Source organism: Pelophylax lessonae (genome assembly GCF_965119305.1).
Source record: "Pelophylax lessonae genome assembly, chromosome: 2".
In the NCBI taxonomy this organism is placed as follows: Eukaryota; Metazoa; Chordata; class Amphibia; order Anura; family Ranidae; genus Pelophylax; species Pelophylax lessonae.
The window spans coordinates 212,312,573-212,333,663 of NC_138769.1; the positions used below are offsets into that span (position 1 = coordinate 212,312,573).

A 21,091-nucleotide genomic window follows, 5' to 3' on the forward strand; every position below is an offset into this window, starting at 1 on the left:
CAAATTTCTGTATATAGCCTAACACCAACATTTGCTGAGGAGGTGCGCTCGCTGTACACAGTTCCTACTTAAATTTGTGCATGTGTATAACAAATGGAAAACTCTTAGAAAGGCATAATTAGTATAAACTGGTAAACTGGGCACATTGATAAGATTTTTTCTATATCTTTTAAAATTTGATTAATATATTATATCTTACCTTCCATACTGGGTCAGGATTCCTGGTGGAAAATAAGCTGTGTAACAGCCCCCCGAATACTGCTCTTCACACCAGTTTTTTTCTTCATAATGCACGGGCTAGTGAAATATTCACAATTCATTGCTGAATTATACAGTTAGCAAACTACAAAAAAAAAATCTTAGATAAAACTGAAATTTCAAAATTTCAAGGGCTAATTTTAGAATAATCTTAAGCATACTAGAAAATGTCTGTGTGACCAAGAGCCAATTATTCCCTTTGCAATGGATAGATTGTTACCAATGCTGTAAAGAGTTGTTACCCTTAAGCTGGCCATTGATGGATCAATTTTATTTTTTTTGTTATCAGCCGGTGGGATGATAAAAAAAAAAAAAAGAATGGATTTCCCCATCCCCACAAGCAAGGTCTGCTATGCTATTATATTCTGACAGCAGGGACACTGATCAGCGCTGCAGTCGATTGGATCAGTATTTTGATTTTATTGCAGCTGCTGAAAGAATGAAAATTTTCCAACATTGCTGTTTGAACGAAGCTGTTCCCAAATTGGTAAAGCCCATAGAGGGATTGAAATTCAGCCAGTACTTGCTGAAGTGCCTGATTTTCAATCCATCTATGGCCAGCTAAAGACATATGAGATAAGCTTTTAAGGCTGGGTTCACACATATGCAATGCGGGAACCAGCGCGATTCCTGTGTGGTTTCCTGCATCGCATCTAACTCACAGGCAGTTCACACGGCACTCTGCGAAAATGACACCCTCATATCAGTTCGCAGATCTCAGTGTGAACTGTGAAATCTTACAGGAAACACCCATGCAATCCTATTCTTGTACCATATCACAGTTCGCATGTGATCCGATTCCAGTGCGGATCAATAAACAGGTTCTGTGCCATTTTGGTCTGAACGCGATACAAATTTAGCCATACAAACTGTATGGCTTAATTCGCATCACACAGACATCACGTGTAATTTGCACAACAATGTGAACCCAGCCTAAGGGCTATCTGACACCTGCCTGATCCATGATTCCTTAGAGATAGAATACAATAAATGTATGTCATCTGTACTTGATATTGGTTCAACAACTCTATCTAGGAGCTGAAGAAAAAGGAAGATAAGCTTCAAAGATAATGGTAGAAATATCAGTCCACACAATTGAAAACCTCACGGGTCCCTTATCATTAGCACTGCCTTTCAGCAATCAACATGAAAAAGCCTGTTTTCTTGCAACAAATTGAAAATACAAGCAATGGGCCAGCCAAACTGTTTCAAGAAAACCTCTTCAATCCATCTGCCTAAAACTGACTATTCCATTATCACAGGAAACATAGAAATTTCACCAATCACAGGAAAGAATTACTGTACGTAAAGCCCTATTCCATTCTCAGAGCTATCTATAGAGTATACTGTGTATATATATATATATACACACACACACAGTATCTCAAACAAAAGTGAGTACACCGCTCACATTTTTGTAAATATTTTATTATATCTCTTAATGTGACAACACTGAAGATATTACGCTTTAGTACAATGTAAAGTAGTGAGTGTACAGCTTGTATAACAGTGTAAATTTGCTGTCCCCTCAAAATAACTCAACACAAAGCCATTAATGTCTAAACTGCTGGCAACAAAAGTGAGTAAGTAAGTGAAAATTTTGAAATAGGGTCCAAAGTGTTAATATTTTGTGTGGCCACCATTATTTTCCAGCACTGCCTTAACCCTTTTGGGCATGGAGTTCACCAGAGCTTCACAGGATGCCTCTGGAGTCCTCTGTCACTCCTCCATGATGACATCACAGGGCTGGTGGATGTTAGAGACCTTGCGCTCCTCCACCTTCTGTTTGAGGAGGCCCCACAGATGCTCAATAAGGTTAAGGTTTAGAGACATGTTTGGCCAGTCCATCACCTTTACCCTCAGCTTCTTTAGCAAGGCAGTGGTCGTCTTCGAGGTGTCTTTGGGGTCATTAACATGTTGGAATACTGTCTGGCAGATCAGTCTTTGAAGGGAGGGGATCATGCTCTGCTTCAGTATGTCACAGTACATGTTGGCATTCATAGTTCCCTCAATGAACTGTAGCTCCCCAATGGCGGCAGCACTCATGCAGCCCCAGATCATGATGCTCCCACCACCATGCTTGACTGTAGGCAAGACATGCTTGTCTTTGTACTCCTTACCTGGTTGCCGCCACACACGCTTGACACCATCTGAACCAAATAAGTTTATCTTGTTCTCATCAGACCACAGGACATGGTTCCAGTAATCGATGTCCCTAGTCTGCTTGTCTTTACCAAACTGTTTGCAGGCTTTCTTGTGCTTCATCTTTAGAAGAGGCTTCCCTCTGGGACGACAGCCATGCAGACCAATTTGATGCAGTGTGCGGCGTATGGTCTGAGCACTGACAGGTTGACCCCCCTACCCCTTCAACCTCTGCAGCAATGCTGGCAGCACTCATATGTCTATTTCCCAAAGACAACCTCTGGCTATGACGCTGAGCACGTACACTTAACTTCTTTGGTTGACCATGGCAAGGCCTGTTCTGAGTGGAATCTGTCCTGTTAAACCACTGTATGGTCTTGGACATTGTGCTGCAGCTCAGTTTCAGGGTCTTGGCAATCTTCTTATAGCCTTGGCCATCCTTATGTAGAGCAACAATTCTTTTTTTCAGATCCTCAGAGAGTTCTTTGCCATGAGGTGCCATGTTGAATTTCCAGTGACCAGTATGAGAGAGTGAGAGCGGTAACACATAATTTAACACACCTGCTCCGCATTCACACCTGAGACCTTCTAACACCAATACGTCACATGACACTGGGGAGGGAAAATGGCTAGTTGGGGCCGATTGGGACATTTTTACATAGGGGTGTACTCACTTTTGTTGCCATGAGTTTGGACAATAATGGCTGTGTGTTGAGTTATTTTGAGGGGACAGCAAATGTACACTGTTATACAAGCTGTACACTCACTACTTTACATTGTAGCAAAGTGTCATTTCTTCAGTGTTGTCACATGAAAAGATATAAAATAAAATATTTACAAAAATGTGAGGGGTGTACTCACTTTTGTGAGATACTGTATATATATATATATATATATATATATATATATATATATATATTCCTGGGTTGAAGCATCCTTGCCCTTAATGAACCCACTTCCTGTAAGCAAAGGTCATCAAGGACCCGCTCCCTGGGAGTGTGTCATCAATTTGTCCAGGTCTGTAGGGTATAGGGTAAAGTGCTCAAGTCATTGCATGCCTGTGTTCTCAGCATTCAGGATTGCCCAGGGTAAAGGAACCCGTGATGACAGGTGAATGGATAAAAGTTTGTGGGGAAAAAAAAGTATGTATAATAGATCTTTTGAAGAACAAATGCTGGGTTGGGCTGCTATTGGTCTTTAGCCTTATGGTCACATTCAGTTAGTTTAGTTAGTGAAACTTTCTTTTTGAAATACCTTGACCTTGCATACCCTTGTATGGTGTAACAGAGCCTAGAAGGTAGGTTGGGGACCTACCCCCAATATTTACTTATAAAACTGAAGTTTGTACTGTAAACTATCTTCAATTTAATAAATCTATGATCTTTTTAACATAGAATTTTAACTTACATGTAGAGCATCTTCTGAATCCAGAACTCTTGCATACAATTCACAGATTTTTCTCTTTCTACAAAAAGGTTTGACAAATTTTAGTCAGCAAAATAATTCAGCAGATGCCTGTTTACATATAATGCATCTAATGTTTTACATAACATAATGATTCAAATTTAGCTTAAGTTCCATTTTTTTTTCTTTATAGCTATCAAGTTTATTACAGTGCCTCAAAAAAAACACATTGTGTAACCACATGTTCGATAAAATATGATCGAGTAGTGAATATTATAAAATGTTGCCTCCCCATACTACTGTATATGCAGATAAAATACTTTATGAGATTCTCCAACAGGGCTGCTTTTTCTTGAGTAGGAAAGCTCCCACTTTGGGGGCTATGCTGTCCCCATCTTTGTTTCATTCCCACAGCCCCCAAGATTCCAATTCATGGCTGGGAGTAGTGAGATCCTATCCATATGGGTTCACCACATGTAAGCAGTGCATTAGGCATAGAAAAAGCAAGAGAGTCAGCTCTTTTTCCACATGAAGATTGTATTCACTTAGAAATGATGTTAACTAGTGTTGAGCGAACACGGACTGTATTATTCGTGTTCGTACCGAATAATTGGATTTTTTGTACCCGAACACGGACACGGACACTTTACTGTATGTTCGGGTAAAAATCCGTGTTCGGTCGTTTTATTTCCGGGTTTTGCATGCTTTGGCGCTCTTTTCATGGCGGGCTTTCAACAGCCAATCAACAATCGTTTAACTGGTGTGCCTTAAGCCATCCCAGCCATGCCTGCAAATGTCTCAGTAGCTGTGATTGGCCGTCTGAAGCATGTGACCAAGTCTTTATAAGTTCGAGGCAGCCGCAGCGGCGTCATTATGCTGCTTAGATTCAGGGACAGAGCACACATCAACGTGCTGGCTGCTGATTAGGGAAAGATAGGCAGGAAAAAACCATTTGTGTCCGGATAGAATTGAGGGACAGGTCGGAGTGTTTAGGCAGGGCGAGTTGTAGGCATTTTAGGGATAGAGTCTGCTGAATTATATAGGGTCAGTGTCTTCTACAAACTACAATCGATATTGCTGTGTGGGGGGTGGGGTCTGCACTCAATCCTGATCTACGATCTCTTCTCAATCCTGTTAGGGACAGAGTCTGCTGAATTTTAGGGAAACTGTGTTCTACAAACTACAATCGATATTGCTGTGTGGTGTGGGATTGGAGATAGGCAGGTGTCAGTGATCCACATCCATTTTTCTGTGTGTGAGCTGCAGTGAACACAATCTTTTTGGGCTGCAGTGAACACAATCTTTTTGGGCTGCAGTGAACACAATCTTTTTGGGCTGCAGTGAACACAATCTTTTTGGGCTGCAGTGAACACAATCTTTTTGGGCTGCAGTGAACACAATCTTTTTGGGGTGCAGTGAACAAAATCTTTTTGGGGTGCAGTGAACACAATCCTTTTTGGTGTGCAGTGAACACAATCTTTGTGGGGTGCAGTGAACAAAATCCTTTGTGGGGTGCAGTGAACACAATCTTTTTGGGGTGCAGTGAACAAAATCCTTTTTGGGGTGCAGTGAACAACATCATTTTTGGGGTGCAGTGAACACAATCTTTTTGGGGTGCAGTGAACAAAATCCTTTGTGGGGTGCAGTGAACACAATCTTTTTGGGGTGCAGTGAACACAATCTTTTTGGGGTGGAGTGAACAACATCCTTTTTGGGGTGCAGTGAACAAAATCCTTTTTGGGGTGCAGTGAACAAAATCATTTTTGGGGTGCAGTGAACACAATCTTTTTGGGGTGCAGTGAACACAATCTTTGTGGGGTGCAGTGAACACAATCTTTTTGGGGTGGAGTGAACAACATCCTTTTTGGGGTGCAGTGAACAACATCCTTTTTGGGGTGCAGTGAACACAATCTTTTTGGGGTGCAGTGAACACAATCTTTGTGGGGTACAGTGAACAGAATCTTTGTGGGGTGCAGTGAACACAATCTTTGGGGGGTACAGTGAACACAATCTTTGTGAGGTGCAGTGAACACAATCTTTGTGGGGTGCAGTGAACACAATCATTGTGGGGTGCAGTGAACTCAATCTTTGTGGGGTACAGTGAACACAATCTCATACTGAAGGTTTGAGGGTGCTGCCTGTTCCATACTCCCCCTACTCCTCATCTAGCCTTTTAGGGGTACAAACAATAGTAATTGGGGCCTAGTGTGGTTGTGTACGTGTGATATACATACACTTTTTTGGGATCATATTTTCTATTCCGCTATTTAATCAAAAACCTTTGGGGATCAGTTAAATTGGGGGATAGTCTGTGTTGGTACGTGTGAGAGAGATCCACCTTTCCAAGTTGTTGGGGTTCATCTCATACTTCTGAAGGTTTGAGGGTGCTGCCTGTTCCATACTCCCCCTACTCCTAGCCTTTTAGGGGTACAAACAATAGTAATTGGGGCCTAGTGTGGTTGTGTACGTGTGATATACATACACTTTTTTGGGATCATATTTTCTATTCCGCTATTTAATCAAAAACCTTTGGGGATCAGTTAAATTGGGGGATAGTCTGTGTTGGTACGTGTGAGAGAGATCCACCTTTCCAAGTTGTTGGGGTTCATCTCATACTTCTGAAGGTTTGAGGGTGCTGCCTGTTCCATACTCCCCCTACTCCTAGCCTTTTAGGGGTACAAACAATAGTAATTGGGGCCTAGTGTGGTTGTGTACGTGTGATATACATACACTTTTTTGGGATCATATTTTCTATTCCGCTATTTAATCAAAAACCTTTGGGGATCAGTTAAATTGGGGGATAGTCTGTGTTGGTACGTGTGAGAGAGATCCACCTTTCCAAGTTGTTGGGGTTCATCTCATACTTCTGAAGGTTTGAGGGTGCTGCCTGTTCCATACTCCCCCTACTCCTAGCCTTTTAGGGGTACAAACAATAGTAATTGGGGCCTAGTGTGGTTGTGTACGTGTGATATACATACACTTTTTTGGGATCATATTTTCTATTCCGCTATTTAATCAAAAACCTTTGGGGATCAGTTAAATTGGGGGATAGTCTGTGTTGGTACGTGTGAGAGAGATCCACCTTTCCAAGTTGTTGGGGTTCATCTCATACTTCTGAAGGTTTGAGGGTGCTGCCTGTTCCATACTCCCCCTACTCCTAGCCTTTTAGGGGTACAAACAATAGTAATTGGGGCCTAGTGTGGTTGTGTACGTGTGATATACATACACTTTTTTGGGATCATATTTTCTATTCCGCTATTTAATCAAAAACCTTTGGGGATCAGTTAAATTGGGGGATAGTCTGTGTTGGTACGTGTGAGAGAGATCCACCTTTCCAAGTTGTTGGGGTTCATCTCATACTTCTGAAGGTTTGAGGGTGCTGCCTGTTCCATACTCCCCCTACTCCTAGCCTTTTAGGGGTACAAACAATAGTAATTGGGGCCTAGTGTGGTTGTGTACGTGTGATATACATACACTTTTTTGGGATCATATTTTCTATTCCGCTATTTAATCAAAAACCTTTGGGGATCAGTTAAATTGGGGGATAGTCTGTGTTGGTACGTGTGAGAGAGATCCACCTTTCCAAGTTGTTGAGGTTCATCTCATACTTCTGAAGGTTTGAGGGTGCTGCCTGTTCCATACTCCCCCTACTCCTAGCCTTTTAGGGGTACAAACAATAGTAATTGGGGCCTAGTGTGGTTGTGTACGTGTGATATACATACACTTTTTTGGGATCATATTTTCTATTCCGCTATTTAATCAAAAACCTTTGGGGATCAGTTAAATTGGGGGATAGTCTGTGTTGGTACGTGTGAGAGAGATCCACCTTTCCAAGTTGTTGGGGTTCATCTCATACTTCTGAAGGTTTGAGGGTGCTGCCTGTTCCATACTCCCCCTACTCCTAGCCTTTTAGGGGTACAAACAATAGTAATTGGGGCCTAGTGTGGTTGTGTACGTGTGATATACATACACTTTTTTGGGATCATATTTTCTATTCCGCTATTTAATCAAAAACCTTTGGGGATCAGTTAAATTGGGGGATAGTCTGTGTTGGTACGTGTGAGAGAGATCCACCTTTCCAAGTTGTTGGGGTTCATCTCATACTTCTGAAGGTTTGAGGGTGCTGCCTGTTCCATACTCCCCCTACTCCTAGCCTTTTAGGGGTACAAACAATAGTAATTGGGGCCTAGTGTGGTTGTGTACGTGTGATATACATACACTTTTTTGGGATCATATTTTCTATTCCGCTATTTAATCAAAAACCTTTGGGGATCAGTTAAATTGGGGGATAGTCTGTGTTGGTACGTGTGAGAGAGATCCACCTTTCCAAGTTGTTGGGGTTCATCTCATACTTCTGAAGGTTTGAGGGTGCTGCCTGTTCCATACTCCCCCTACTCCTAGCCTTTTAGGGGTACAAACAATAGTAATTGGGGCCTAGTGTGGTTGTGTACGTGTGATATACATACACTTTTTTGGGATCATATTTTCTATTCCGCTATTTAATCAAAAACCTTTGGGGATCAGTTAAATTGGGGGATAGTCTGTGTTGGTACGTGTGAGAGAGATCCACCTTTCCAAGTTGTTGGGGTTCATCTCATACTTCTGAAGGTTTGAGGGTGCTGCCTGTTCCATACTCCCCCTACTCCTAGCCTTTTAGGGGTACAAACAATAGTAATTGGGGCCTAGTGTGGTTGTGTACGTGTGATATACATACACTTTTTTGGGATCATATTTTCTATTCCGCTATTTAATCAAAAACCTTTGGGGATCAGTTAAATTGGGGGATAGTCTGTGTTGGTACGTGTGAGAGAGATCCACCTTTCCAAGTTGTTGAGGTTCATCTCATACTTCTGAAGGTTTGAGGGTGCTGCCTGTTCCATACTCCCCCTACTCCTAGCCTTTTAGGGGTACAAACAATAGTAATTGGGGCCTAGTGTGGTTGTGTACGTGTGATATACATACACTTTTTTGGGATCATATTTTCTATTCCGCTATTTAATCAAAAACCTTTGGGGATCAGTTAAATTGGGGGATAGTCTGTGTTGGTACGTGTGAGAGAGATCCACCTTTCCAAGTTGTTGGGGTTCATCTCATACTTCTGAAGGTTTGAGGGTGCTGCCTGTTCCATACTCCCCCTACTCCTAGCCTTTTAGGGGTACAAACAATAGTAATTGGGGCCTAGTGTGGTTGTGTACGTGTGATATACATACACTTTTTTGGGATCATATTTTCTATTCCGCTATTTAATCAAAAACCTTTGGGGATCAGTTAAATTGGGGGATAGTCTGTGTTGGTACGTGTGAGAGAGATCCACCTTTCCAAGTTGTTGAGGTTCATCTCATACTTCTGAAGGTTTGAGGGTGCTGCCTGTTCCATACTCCCCCTACTCCTAGCCTTTTAGGGGTACAAACAATAGTAATTGGGGCCTAGTGTGGTTGTGTACGTGTGATATACATACACTTTTTTGGGATCATATTTTCTATTCCGCTATTTAATCAAAAACCTTTGGGGATCAGTTAAATTGGGGGATAGTCTGTGTTGGTACGTGTGAGAGAGATCCACCTTTCCAAGTTGTTGGGGTTCATCTCATACTTCTGAAGGTTTGAGGGTGCTGCCTGTTCCATACTCCCCCTACTCCTAGCCTTTTAGGGGTACAAACAATAGTAATTGGGGCCTAGTGTGGTTGTGTACGTGTGATATACATACACTTTTTTGGGATCATATTTTCTATTCCGCTATTTAATCAAAAACCTTTGGGGATCAGTTAAATTGGGGGATAGTCTGTGTTGGTACGTGTGAGAGAGATCCACCTTTCCAAGTTGTTGAGGTTCATCTCATACTTCTGAAGGTTTGAGGGTGCTGCCTGTTCCATACTCCCCCTACTCCTAGCCTTTTAGGGGTACAAACAATAGTAATTGGGGCCTAGTGTGGTTGTGTACGTGTGATATACATACACTTTTTTGGGATCATATTTTCTATTCCGCTATTTAATCAAAAACCTTTGGGGATCAGTTAAATTGGGGGATAGTCTGTGTTGGTACGTGTGAGAGAGATCCACCTTTCCAAGTTGTTGGGGTTCATCTCATACTTCTGAAGGTTTGAGGGTGCTGCCTGTTCCATACTCCCCCTACTCCTAGCCTTTTAGGGGTACAAACAATAGTAATTGGGGCCTAGTGTGGTTGTGTACGTGTGATATACATACACTTTTTTGGGATCATATTTTCTATTCCGCTATTTAATCAAAAACCTTTGGGATCAGTTAAATTGGGGGATAGTCTGTGTTGGTACGTGTGAGAGAGATCCACCTTTCCAAGTTGTTGGGGTTCATCTCATACTTCTGAAGGTTTGAGGGTGCTGCCTGTTCCATACTCCCCCTACTCCTAGCCTTTTAGGGGTACAAACAATAGTAATTGGGGCCTAGTGTGGTTGTGTACGTGTGATATACATACACTTTTTTGGGATCATATTTTCTATTCCGCTATTTAATCAAAAACCTTTGGGGATCAGTTAAATTGGGGGATAGTCTGTGTTGGTACGTGTGAGAGAGATCCACCTTTCCAAGTTGTTGGGGTTCATCTCATACTTCTGAAGGTTTGAGGGTGCTGCCTGTTCCATACTCCCCCTACTCCTAGCCTTTTAGGGGTACAAACAATAGTAATTGGGGCCTAGTGTGGTTGTGTACGTGTGATATACATACACTTTTTTGGGATCATATTTTCTATTCCGCTATTTAATCAAAAACCTTTGGGGATCAGTTAAATTGGGGGATAGTCTGTGTTGGTACGTGTGAGAGAGATCCACCTTTCCAAGTTGTTGAGGTTCATCTCATACTTCTGAAGGTTTGAGGGTGCTGCCTGTTCCATACTCCCCCTACTCCTAGCCTTTTAGGGGTACAAACAATAGTAATTGGGGCCTAGTGTGGTTGTGTACGTGTGATATACATACACTTTTTTGGGATCATATTTTCTATTCCGCTATTTAATCAAAAACCTTTGGGGATCAGTTAAATTGGGGGATAGTCTGTGTTGGTACGTGTGAGAGAGATCCACCTTTCCAAGTTGTTGGGGTTCATCTCATACTTCTGAAGGTTTGAGGGTGCTGCCTGTTCCATACTCCCCCTACTCCTAGCCTTTTAGGGGTACAAACAATAGTAATTGGGGCCTAGTGTGGTTGTGTACGTGTGATATACATACACTTTTTTGGGATCATATTTTCTATTCCGCTATTTAATCAAAAACCTTTGGGATCAGTTAAATTGGGGGATAGTCTGTGTTGGTACGTGTGAGAGAGATCCACCTTTCCAAGTTGTTGGGGTTCATCTCATACTTCTGAAGGTTTGAGGGTGCTGCCTGTTCCATACTCCCCCTACTCCTAGCCTTTTAGGGGTACAAACAATAGTAATTGGGGCCTAGTGTGGTTGTGTACGTGTGATATACATACACTTTTTTGGGATCATATTTTCTATTCCGCTATTTAATCAAAAACCTTTGGGGATCAGTTAAATTGGGGGATAGTCTGTGTTGGTACGTGTGAGAGAGATCCACCTTTCCAAGTTGTTGGGGTTCATCTCATACTTCTGAAGGTTTGAGGGTGCTGCCTGTTCCATACTCCCCCTACTCCTAGCCTTTTAGGGGTACAAACAATAGTAATTGGGGCCTAGTGTGGTTGTGTACGTGTGATATACATACACTTTTTTGGGATCATATTTTCTATTCCGCTATTTAATCAAAAACCTTTGGGGATCAGTTAAATTGGGGGATAGTCTGTGTTGGTACGTGTGAGAGAGATCCACCTTTCCAAGTTGTTGAGGTTCATCTCATACTTCTGAAGGTTTGAGGGTGCTGCCTGTTCCATACTCCCCCTACTCCTAGCCTTTTAGGGGTACAAACAATAGTAATTGGGGCCTAGTGTGGTTGTGTACGTGTGATATACATACACTTTTTTGGGATCATATTTTCTATTCCGCTATTTAATCAAAAACCTTTGGGGATCAGTTAAATTGGGGGATAGTCTGTGTTGGTACGTGTGAGAGAGATCCACCTTTCCAAGTTGTTGGGGTTCATCTCATACTTCTGAAGGTTTGAGGGTGCTGCCTGTTCCATACTCCCCCTACTCCTAGCCTTTTAGGGGTACAAACAATAGTAATTGGGGCCTAGTGTGGTTGTGTACGTGTGATATACATACACTTTTTTGGGATCATATTTTCTATTCCGCTATTTAATCAAAAACCTTTGGGATCAGTTAAATTGGGGGATAGTCTGTGTTGGTACGTGTGAGAGAGATCCACCTTTCCAAGTTGTTGGGGTTCATCTCATACTTCTGAAGGTTTGAGGGTGCTGCCTGTTCCATACTCCCCCTACTCCTAGCCTTTTAGGGGTACAAACAATAGTAATTGGGGCCTAGTGTGGTTGTGTACGTGTGATATACATACACTTTTTTGGGATCATATTTTCTATTCCGCTATTTAATCAAAAACCTTTGGGGATCAGTTAAATTGGGGGATAGTCTGTGTTGGTACGTGTGAGAGAGATCCACCTTTCCAAGTTGTTGGGGTTCATCTCATACTTCTGAAGGTTTGAGGGTGCTGCCTGTTCCATACTCCCCCTACTCCTAGCCTTTTAGGGGTACAAACAATAGTAATTGGGGCCTAGTGTGGTTGTGTACGTGTGATATACATACACTTTTTTGGGATCATATTTTCTATTCCGCTATTTAATCAAAAACCTTTGGGGATCAGTTAAATTGGGGGATAGTCTGTGTTGGTACGTGTGAGAGAGATCCACCTTTCCAAGTTGTTGGGGTTCATCTCATACTTCTGAAGGTTTGAGGGTGCTGCCTGTTCCATACTCCCCCTACTCCTAGCCTTTTAGGGGTACAAACAATAGTAATTGGGGCCTAGTGTGGTTGTGTACGTGTGATATACATACACTTTTTTTGATCATATTTCCTATTCCGCTATTCAATAAAAACCTTTGAGGATCAATTGAATTGCGGGATAGTCTGTGTCGGTACGTGTGAGAGAGATCCACCTTTCCAAGTTGTTGGGGTTCATCTCATACTTCTGAAGGTTTGAGGGTGCTGCCTGTTCCATACCCCCCCTACTCCTCATCTAGCCTTTTAGGGGTACAAACAATAGTAATTGGGGCCTAGTGTGGTTGTGTACGTGCGAGATACATACACTTTTTTTGATCATATTTCCTATTCCGCTATTCAATAAAAACCTTTGAGGATCAATTGAATTGCGGGATAGTCTGTGTCGGTACGTGTGAGAGAGATCCACCTTTCCAAGTTGTTGGGGTTCATCTCATACTTCTGAAGGTTTGAGGGTGCTGCCTGTTCCATACCCCCCCTACTCCTCATCTAGCCTTTTAGGGGTACAAACAATAGTAATTGGGGCCTAGTGTGGTTGTGTACGTGTGATATACATACACTTTTTTGGGATCATATTTTCTATTCCGCTATTTAATCAAAAACCTTTGGGGATCAGTTAAATTGGGGGATAGTCTGTGTTGGTACGTGTGAGAGAGATCCACCTTTCCAAGTTGTTGAGGTTCATCTCATACTTCTGAAGGTTTGAGGGTGCTGCCTGTTCCATACTCCCCCTACTCCTAGCCTTTTAGGGGTACAAACAATAGTAATTGGGGCCTAGTGTGGTTGTGTACGTGTGATATACATACACTTTTTTGGGATCATATTTTCTATTCCGCTATTTAATCAAAAACCTTTGGGGATCAGTTAAATTGGGGGATAGTCTGTGTTGGTACGTGTGAGAGAGATCCACCTTTCCAAGTTGTTGGGGTTCATCTCATACTTCTGAAGGTTTGAGGGTGCTGCCTGTTCCATACTCCCCCTACTCCTAGCCTTTTAGGGGTACAAACAATAGTAATTGGGGCCTAGTGTGGTTGTGTACGTGTGATATACATACACTTTTTTGGGATCATATTTTCTATTCCGCTATTTAATCAAAAACCTTTGGGATCAGTTAAATTGGGGGATAGTCTGTGTTGGTACGTGTGAGAGAGATCCACCTTTCCAAGTTGTTGGGGTTCATCTCATACTTCTGAAGGTTTGAGGGTGCTGCCTGTTCCATACTCCCCCTACTCCTAGCCTTTTAGGGGTACAAACAATAGTAATTGGGGCCTAGTGTGGTTGTGTACGTGTGATATACATACACTTTTTTGGGATCATATTTTCTATTCCGCTATTTAATCAAAAACCTTTGGGGATCAGTTAAATTGGGGGATAGTCTGTGTTGGTACGTGTGAGAGAGATCCACCTTTCCAAGTTGTTGGGGTTCATCTCATACTTCTGAAGGTTTGAGGGTGCTGCCTGTTCCATACTCCCCCTACTCCTAGCCTTTTAGGGGTACAAACAATAGTAATTGGGGCCTAGTGTGGTTGTGTACGTGTGATATACATACACTTTTTTGGGATCATATTTTCTATTCCGCTATTTAATCAAAAACCTTTGGGGATCAGTTAAATTGGGGGATAGTCTGTGTTGGTACGTGTGAGAGAGATCCACCTTTCCAAGTTGTTGAGGTTCATCTCATACTTCTGAAGGTTTGAGGGTGCTGCCTGTTCCATACTCCCCCTACTCCTAGCCTTTTAGGGGTACAAACAATAGTAATTGGGGCCTAGTGTGGTTGTGTACGTGTGATATACATACACTTTTTTGGGATCATATTTTCTATTCCGCTATTTAATCAAAAACCTTTGGGGATCAGTTAAATTGGGGGATAGTCTGTGTTGGTACGTGTGAGAGAGATCCACCTTTCCAAGTTGTTGGGGTTCATCTCATACTTCTGAAGGTTTGAGGGTGCTGCCTGTTCCATACTCCCCCTACTCCTAGCCTTTTAGGGGTACAAACAATAGTAATTGGGGCCTAGTGTGGTTGTGTACGTGTGATATACATACACTTTTTTGGGATCATATTTTCTATTCCGCTATTTAATCAAAAACCTTTGGGATCAGTTAAATTGGGGGATAGTCTGTGTTGGTACGTGTGAGAGAGATCCACCTTTCCAAGTTGTTGGGGTTCATCTCATACTTCTGAAGGTTTGAGGGTGCTGCCTGTTCCATACTCCCCCTACTCCTAGCCTTTTAGGGGTACAAACAATAGTAATTGGGGCCTAGTGTGGTTGTGTACGTGTGATATACATACACTTTTTTGGGATCATATTTTCTATTCCGCTATTTAATCAAAAACCTTTGGGGATCAGTTAAATTGGGGGATAGTCTGTGTTGGTACGTGTGAGAGAGATCCACCTTTCCAAGTTGTTGGGGTTCATCTCATACTTCTGAAGGTTTGAGGGTGCTGCCTGTTCCATACTCCCCCTACTCCTAGCCTTTTAGGGGTACAAACAATAGTAATTGGGGCCTAGTGTGGTTGTGTACGTGTGATATACATACACTTTTTTGGGATCATATTTTCTATTCCGCTATTTAATCAAAAACCTTTGGGGATCAGTTAAATTGGGGGATAGACTGTGTTGGTACGTGTGAGAGAGATCCACCTTTCCAAGTTGTTGAGGTTCATCTCATACTTCTGAAGGTTTGAGGGTGCTGCCTGTTCCATACTCCCCCTACTCCTAGCCTTTTAGGGGTACAAACAATAGTAATTGGGGCCTAGTGTGGTTGTGTACGTGTGATATACATACACTTTTTTGGGATCATATTTTCTATTCCGCTATTTAATCAAAAACCTTTGGGGATCAGTTAAATTGGGGGATAGTCTGTGTTGGTACGTGTGAGAGAGATCCACCTTTCCAAGTTGTTGGGGTTCATCTCATACTTCTGAAGGTTTGAGGGTGCTGCCTGTTCCATACTCCCCCTACTCCTAGCCTTTTAGGGGTACAAACAATAGTAATTGGGGCCTAGTGTGGTTGTGTACGTGTGATATACATACACTTTTTTGGGATCATATTTTCTATTCCGCTATTTAATCAAAAACCTTTGGGATCAGTTAAATTGGGGGATAGTCTGTGTTGGTACGTGTGAGAGAGATCCACCTTTCCAAGTTGTTGGGGTTCATCTCATACTTCTGAAGGTTTGAGGGTGCTGCCTGTTCCATACTCCCCCTACTCCTAGCCTTTTAGGGGTACAAACAATAGTAATTGGGGCCTAGTGTGGTTGTGTACGTGTGATATACATACACTTTTTTGGGATCATATTTTCTATTCCGCTATTTAATCAAAAACCTTTGGGGATCAGTTAAATTGGGGGATAGTCTGTGTTGGTACGTGTGAGAGAGATCCACCTTTCCAAGTTGTTGGGGTTCATCTCATACTTCTGAAGGTTTGAGGGTGCTGCCTGTTCCATACTCCCCCTACTCCTAGCCTTTTAGGGGTACAAACAATAGTAATTGGGGCCTAGTGTGGTTGTGTACGTGTGATATACATACACTTTTTTGGGATCATATTTTCTATTCCGCTATTTAATCAAAAACCTTTGGGGATCAGTTAAATTGGGGGATAGTCTGTGTTGGTACGTGTGAGAGAGATCCACCTTTCCAAGTTGTTGGGGTTCATCTCATACTTCTGAAGGTTTGAGGGTGCTGCCTGTTCCATACTCCCCCTACTCCTAGCCTTTTAGGGGTACAAACAATAGTAATTGGGGCCTAGTGTGGTTGTGTACGTGTGATATACATACACTTTTTTTGATCATATTTCCTATTCCGCTATTCAATAAAAACCTTTGAGGATCAATTGAATTGCGGGATAGTCTGTGTCGGTACGTGTGAGAGAGATCCACCTTTCCAAGTTGTTGGGGTTCATCTCATACTTCTGAAGGTTTGAGGGTGCTGCCTGTTCCATACCCCCCCTACTCCTCATCTAGCCTTTTAGGGGTACAAACAATAGTAATTGGGGCCTAGTGTGGTTGTGTACGTGCGAGATACATACACTTTTTTTGATCATATTTCCTATTCCGCTATTCAATAAAAACCTTTGAGGATCAATTGAATTGCGGGATAGTCTGTGTCGGTACGTGTGAGAGAGATCCACCTTTCCAAGTTGTTGGGGTTCATCTCATACTTCTGAAGGTTTGAGGGTGCTGCCTGTTCCATACCCCCCCTACTCCTCATCTAGCCTTTTAGGGGTACAAACAATAGTAATTGGGGCCTAGTGTGGTTGTGTACGTGCGAGATACATACACTTTTTTTGATCATATTTCCTATTCCGCTATTCAATAAAAACCTTTGAGGATCAATTGAATTGCGGGATAGTCTGTGTCGGTACGTGTGAGAGAGATCCACCTTTCCAAGTTGTTGGGGTTCATCTCATACTTCTGAAGGTTTGAGGGTGCTGCCTGTTCCATACCCCCCCTACTCCTCATCTAGCCTTTTAGGGGTACAAACAATAGTAATTGGGGCCTAGTGTGGTTGTGTACGTGCGAGATACATACACTTTTTTTGATCATATTTCCTATTCCGCTATTCAATAAAAACCTTTGAGGATCAATTGAATTGCGGGATAGTCTGTGTCGGTACGTGTGAGAGAGATCCACCTTTCCAAGTTGTTGGGGTTCATCTCATACTTCTGAAGGTTTGAGGGTGCTGCCTGTTCCATACCCCCCCTACTCCTCATCTAGCCTTTTAGGGGTACAAACAATAGTAATTGGGGCCTAGTGTGGTTGTGTACGTGCGAGATACATACACTTTTTTTGATCATATTTCCTATTCCGCTATTCAATAAAAACCTTTGAGGATCAATTGAATTGCGGGATAGTCTGTGTCGGTACGTGTGAGAGAGATCCACCTTTCCAAGTTGTTGGGGTTCATCTCATACTTCTGAAGGTTTGAGGGTGCTGCCTGTTCCATACCCCCCCTACTCCTCATCTAGCCTTTTAGGGGTACAAACAATAGTAATTGGGGCCTAGTGTGGTTGTGTACGTGCGAGATACATACACTTTTTTTGATCATATTTCCTATTCCGCTATTCAATAAAAACCTTTGAGGATCAATTGAATTGCGGGATAGTCTGTGTCGGTACGTGTGAGAGAGATCCACCTTTCCAAGTTGTTGGGGTTCATCTCATACTTCTGAAGGTTTGAGGGTGCTGCCTGTTCCATACCCCCCCTACTCCTCATCTAGCCTTTTAGGGGTACAAACAATAGTAATTGGGGCCTAGTGTGGTTGTGTACGTGCGAGATACATACACTTTTTTTGATCATATTTCCTATTCCGCTATTCAATAAAAACCTTTGAGGATCAATTGAATTGCGGGATAGTCTGTGTCGGTACGTGTGAGAGAGATCCACCTTTCCAAGTTGTTGGGGTTCATCTCATACTTCTGAAGGTTTGAGGGTGCTGCCTGTTCCATACTCCCCCTACTCCTCATCTAGCCTTTTAGGGGTACAAACAATAGTAATTGGGGCCTAGTGTGGTTGTGTACGTGTGATATACATACACTTTTTTTGGATCATATTTTCTATTCCGCTATTCAATAAAAACCTTTCTAGGGCAAGATCTTAAATTACAGAAATATGAGGAGACCGTCAAATAAGGGCCGTGGCCTGGGTCGTGGTGCTGCTGGTAGAGCTCCTGTTGCAAGGAGAGGACATGGTCGATCTGTGCCAGCTACACGCACAAGTGAAACATCTTCCTCAAGTGTGAGTAGGCGACAGAACCTGCATCAGTATTTGGTAGGGCATCAAACGCCCCTAGAAGTGATGAGGCCAGAACAAGTTGAGGCGATAGTAGATTGGTTTGCTGCTGACAGTGCCTCCAGTTCCTTCACATTGTCTCCCACCCAGTCTACTGCAGAAAGGTCAGAGTTGGCACCTGCAGCCAATGTCCAACCGTCTTTCACCTCACCCCCTTGCAAATCAGGCCAGCAGTCTGAGCCCCAAGCCATACAGCAGTCTCTTATTCTTTTTGAGGACTCTGTCAGCAGGGTTTCCCAGGGCCATCCACCTAGCCCTGCCCCAGAAGTGGAAGAGATTGAGTGCAGCGATGCCCAACCACTTATTTCTCAAGATGAGTACATGCAAGGATCATCGCAGCACGTCTCCGATGATGACGAAACGCAGGTGCCAACTGCTGCGGCGTTCAGCATTGTGGAGACCGACAAGGAGGGCAGGGGTGAAGACTGGGTGGAAGATGATGTGGAGGACGATGAGGTCCTCGACCCCACATGGAATGAACGTCATGCAGGTGAACTGAGTAGTTTGGAGGAAGAGGCGGTGGTCGCACAGAGCCACCAGCACAGCAGAAGAGGGAGCAGGGTGCAGAAGCGGAGCGGCCGTGCCCTAGACACTACGCCCGCTACTGCCCAACGCAGCAAGGGAACGAGCGCACCAAAGTCAGCTCAAAGGAGTTCTCTAGCGTGGAAGTTCTTTAGAAAATGTGCTGATGACAGGACACGAGTGGTTTGCACCCTGTGCAATCAGAGCTTGAAGCGAGGCATGAACCTTCTCAACCTGAGCACAACCTGCATGATCAGGCATCTAAGTGCAAAGCACGAGCTGCAGTGGAGTACACACCTTCAAAACCAAGAAACGTCTCTGGCTCATCCTGCTTCCTCTTCTGCTGCAGTCTCGGCCGCTCCAGCCACATCTGTAGTGATACCGGCACCTGCCACCCCGCAAACAGACGATCTGTCAGCAACACCACCACCTGGGTCACCAACAACCATCTCCACAATGTCCCGTGGAAGCGTTCAGCTTTCCATCTCCCAAACACTTGAGAGGAAGAGGAAGTACCCCCCTACCCACCCGCGATCCCTGGCCCTGAATGCCAGCATTTCAAAATTATTGGCCTTTGAAATGCTGTCATTCCGTCTGGTGGAGACGCACAGTTTTAAAAACCTTATGTCGGTGGCTGTCCCACAGTACGTCGTGCCCAGCCGCCACTACTTTTCCAGGCAAGCCATCCCTTCCCTGCACAACCAAGTGGGGGAAAAAATCAGGTGTGCACTGCGCAACGCCATCTGTGCCAAGGTCCACCTAACTACGGATACGTGGACCAGTAAGCACGGTCAGGGGCGTTATATCTCCCTAACGGCACACTGGGTAAATGCAGTGGCGGATGGGCCTGAGGCGGATAGCAATTTGGCGCATGTCCTTCCACCACCGAGGATTGCAGGGCGCTTCAGTTTGCCTCCTGTTCCTAACTCCTCCTACTCCGCTTCCTCATCCTCTACCGCCTCCTCATCCGGACAGCGTAACACCTTCACCACCAACTTCAGCACGGCCAGGGGTAAACGACAGCAGGCAGTTTTACAACTTGCCTGTTTGGGGGACAAACCACACACCGCGCAGGAGTTGTGGAGGAGCATGGAACAGCAGACAAATGAGTGGTTGCTGCCAGCGAGCCTCAAGCCCGGCCTGGTGGTGTGCGATAACGGGCGAAATCTCATAGCAGCTCTGGGCCTAGCCGGTTTGACGCACATCCCTTGCCTGGCGCATGTGCTGAATTTGGTGGTGCAGAGGTTCCTTAAAAACTACCCCGATATGTCAGAGCTGCTGCAGAAAGTGCGGGCCGTTTGTGCGCACTTTCGGCGTTCTCACCCTGCTGCTGCTCGCCTGGCAGCGCTGCAGCGTAACTTCGGCCTTCCCGCTCACCGCCTCATATGTGACGTGCCCACAAGGTGGAACTCCACCTTGCACATGCTGGAAAGACTGTGCGAGCAGCAGCAGGCCATAGTGGAGTTTCAGCTGCAGCACGCACGCGTGAGTCGCTCTGCGGAACAGCACCACTTCACCACCAATAACTGGGCCTCCATGCGAGACCTGTGTGCCTTGTTGCGCTGTTTTGAGTACTCCACCAACATGGCCAGTGGCAATGACGCCGTTCTCAGCTTAACTATCCCACTTCTATGCCTCCTTGAAAAAACAATTCGGGCGATGATGGAAGAGGATGTGGCACAGGATGAGGAGGAGGAGGAGGATGAAGAGGTAACATTTCCAAGGCTTTCAGGGCAGTCATTCGCAAGGGGCTCCGAGGGTGGGTTCCTGCACACGCAAACGCCAGGGACGCAATTGTCCAGCAGGGGCACAGTTCTGGAGGATGAGGAGGATGAGGAGGAGGAGGAGCTGGAGGAGGAGATGGAACCATGTTCACAGCAGGGTGGCACCCAGGCCAGCTCATGGCCATCACTGGTGCGTGGCTGGGGGGATACAGAGGACACGGACCATACACCTCCCACAGAGGACAGCCTTTCGTTGCCTCTGGGCAGCCTGGCACACATGAGCGATTACATGCTGCAGTGTCTCCACAACGACCGCCGAGTTGCCCACATTCTAACTTGTGCTGATTACTGGGTGGCCACGCTGCTGGATCCCCGTTA

At 44.1% G+C, this 21,091-nt stretch overlaps 1 protein-coding gene across 1 annotated transcript in view; it reads right to left on the minus strand.

Moving 5' to 3' along the window:
- Positions 1-21,091, minus strand: part of LOC309547667 (amine oxidase [flavin-containing]-like) — a 171,931-nt gene that overhangs the window by 21,380 nt on the left and 129,460 nt on the right. Inside the window, exons 11-12 of the mRNA XM_082247562.1 lie at positions 3,808-3,865; positions 200-297 (exon numbers count right to left, since the gene is read on the minus strand). Of these exons, the coding sequence (XP_082103688.1) occupies positions 200-297; positions 3,808-3,865 (156 nt within the window). The remainder of the gene's footprint in view (positions 1-199; positions 298-3,807; positions 3,866-21,091) is intronic.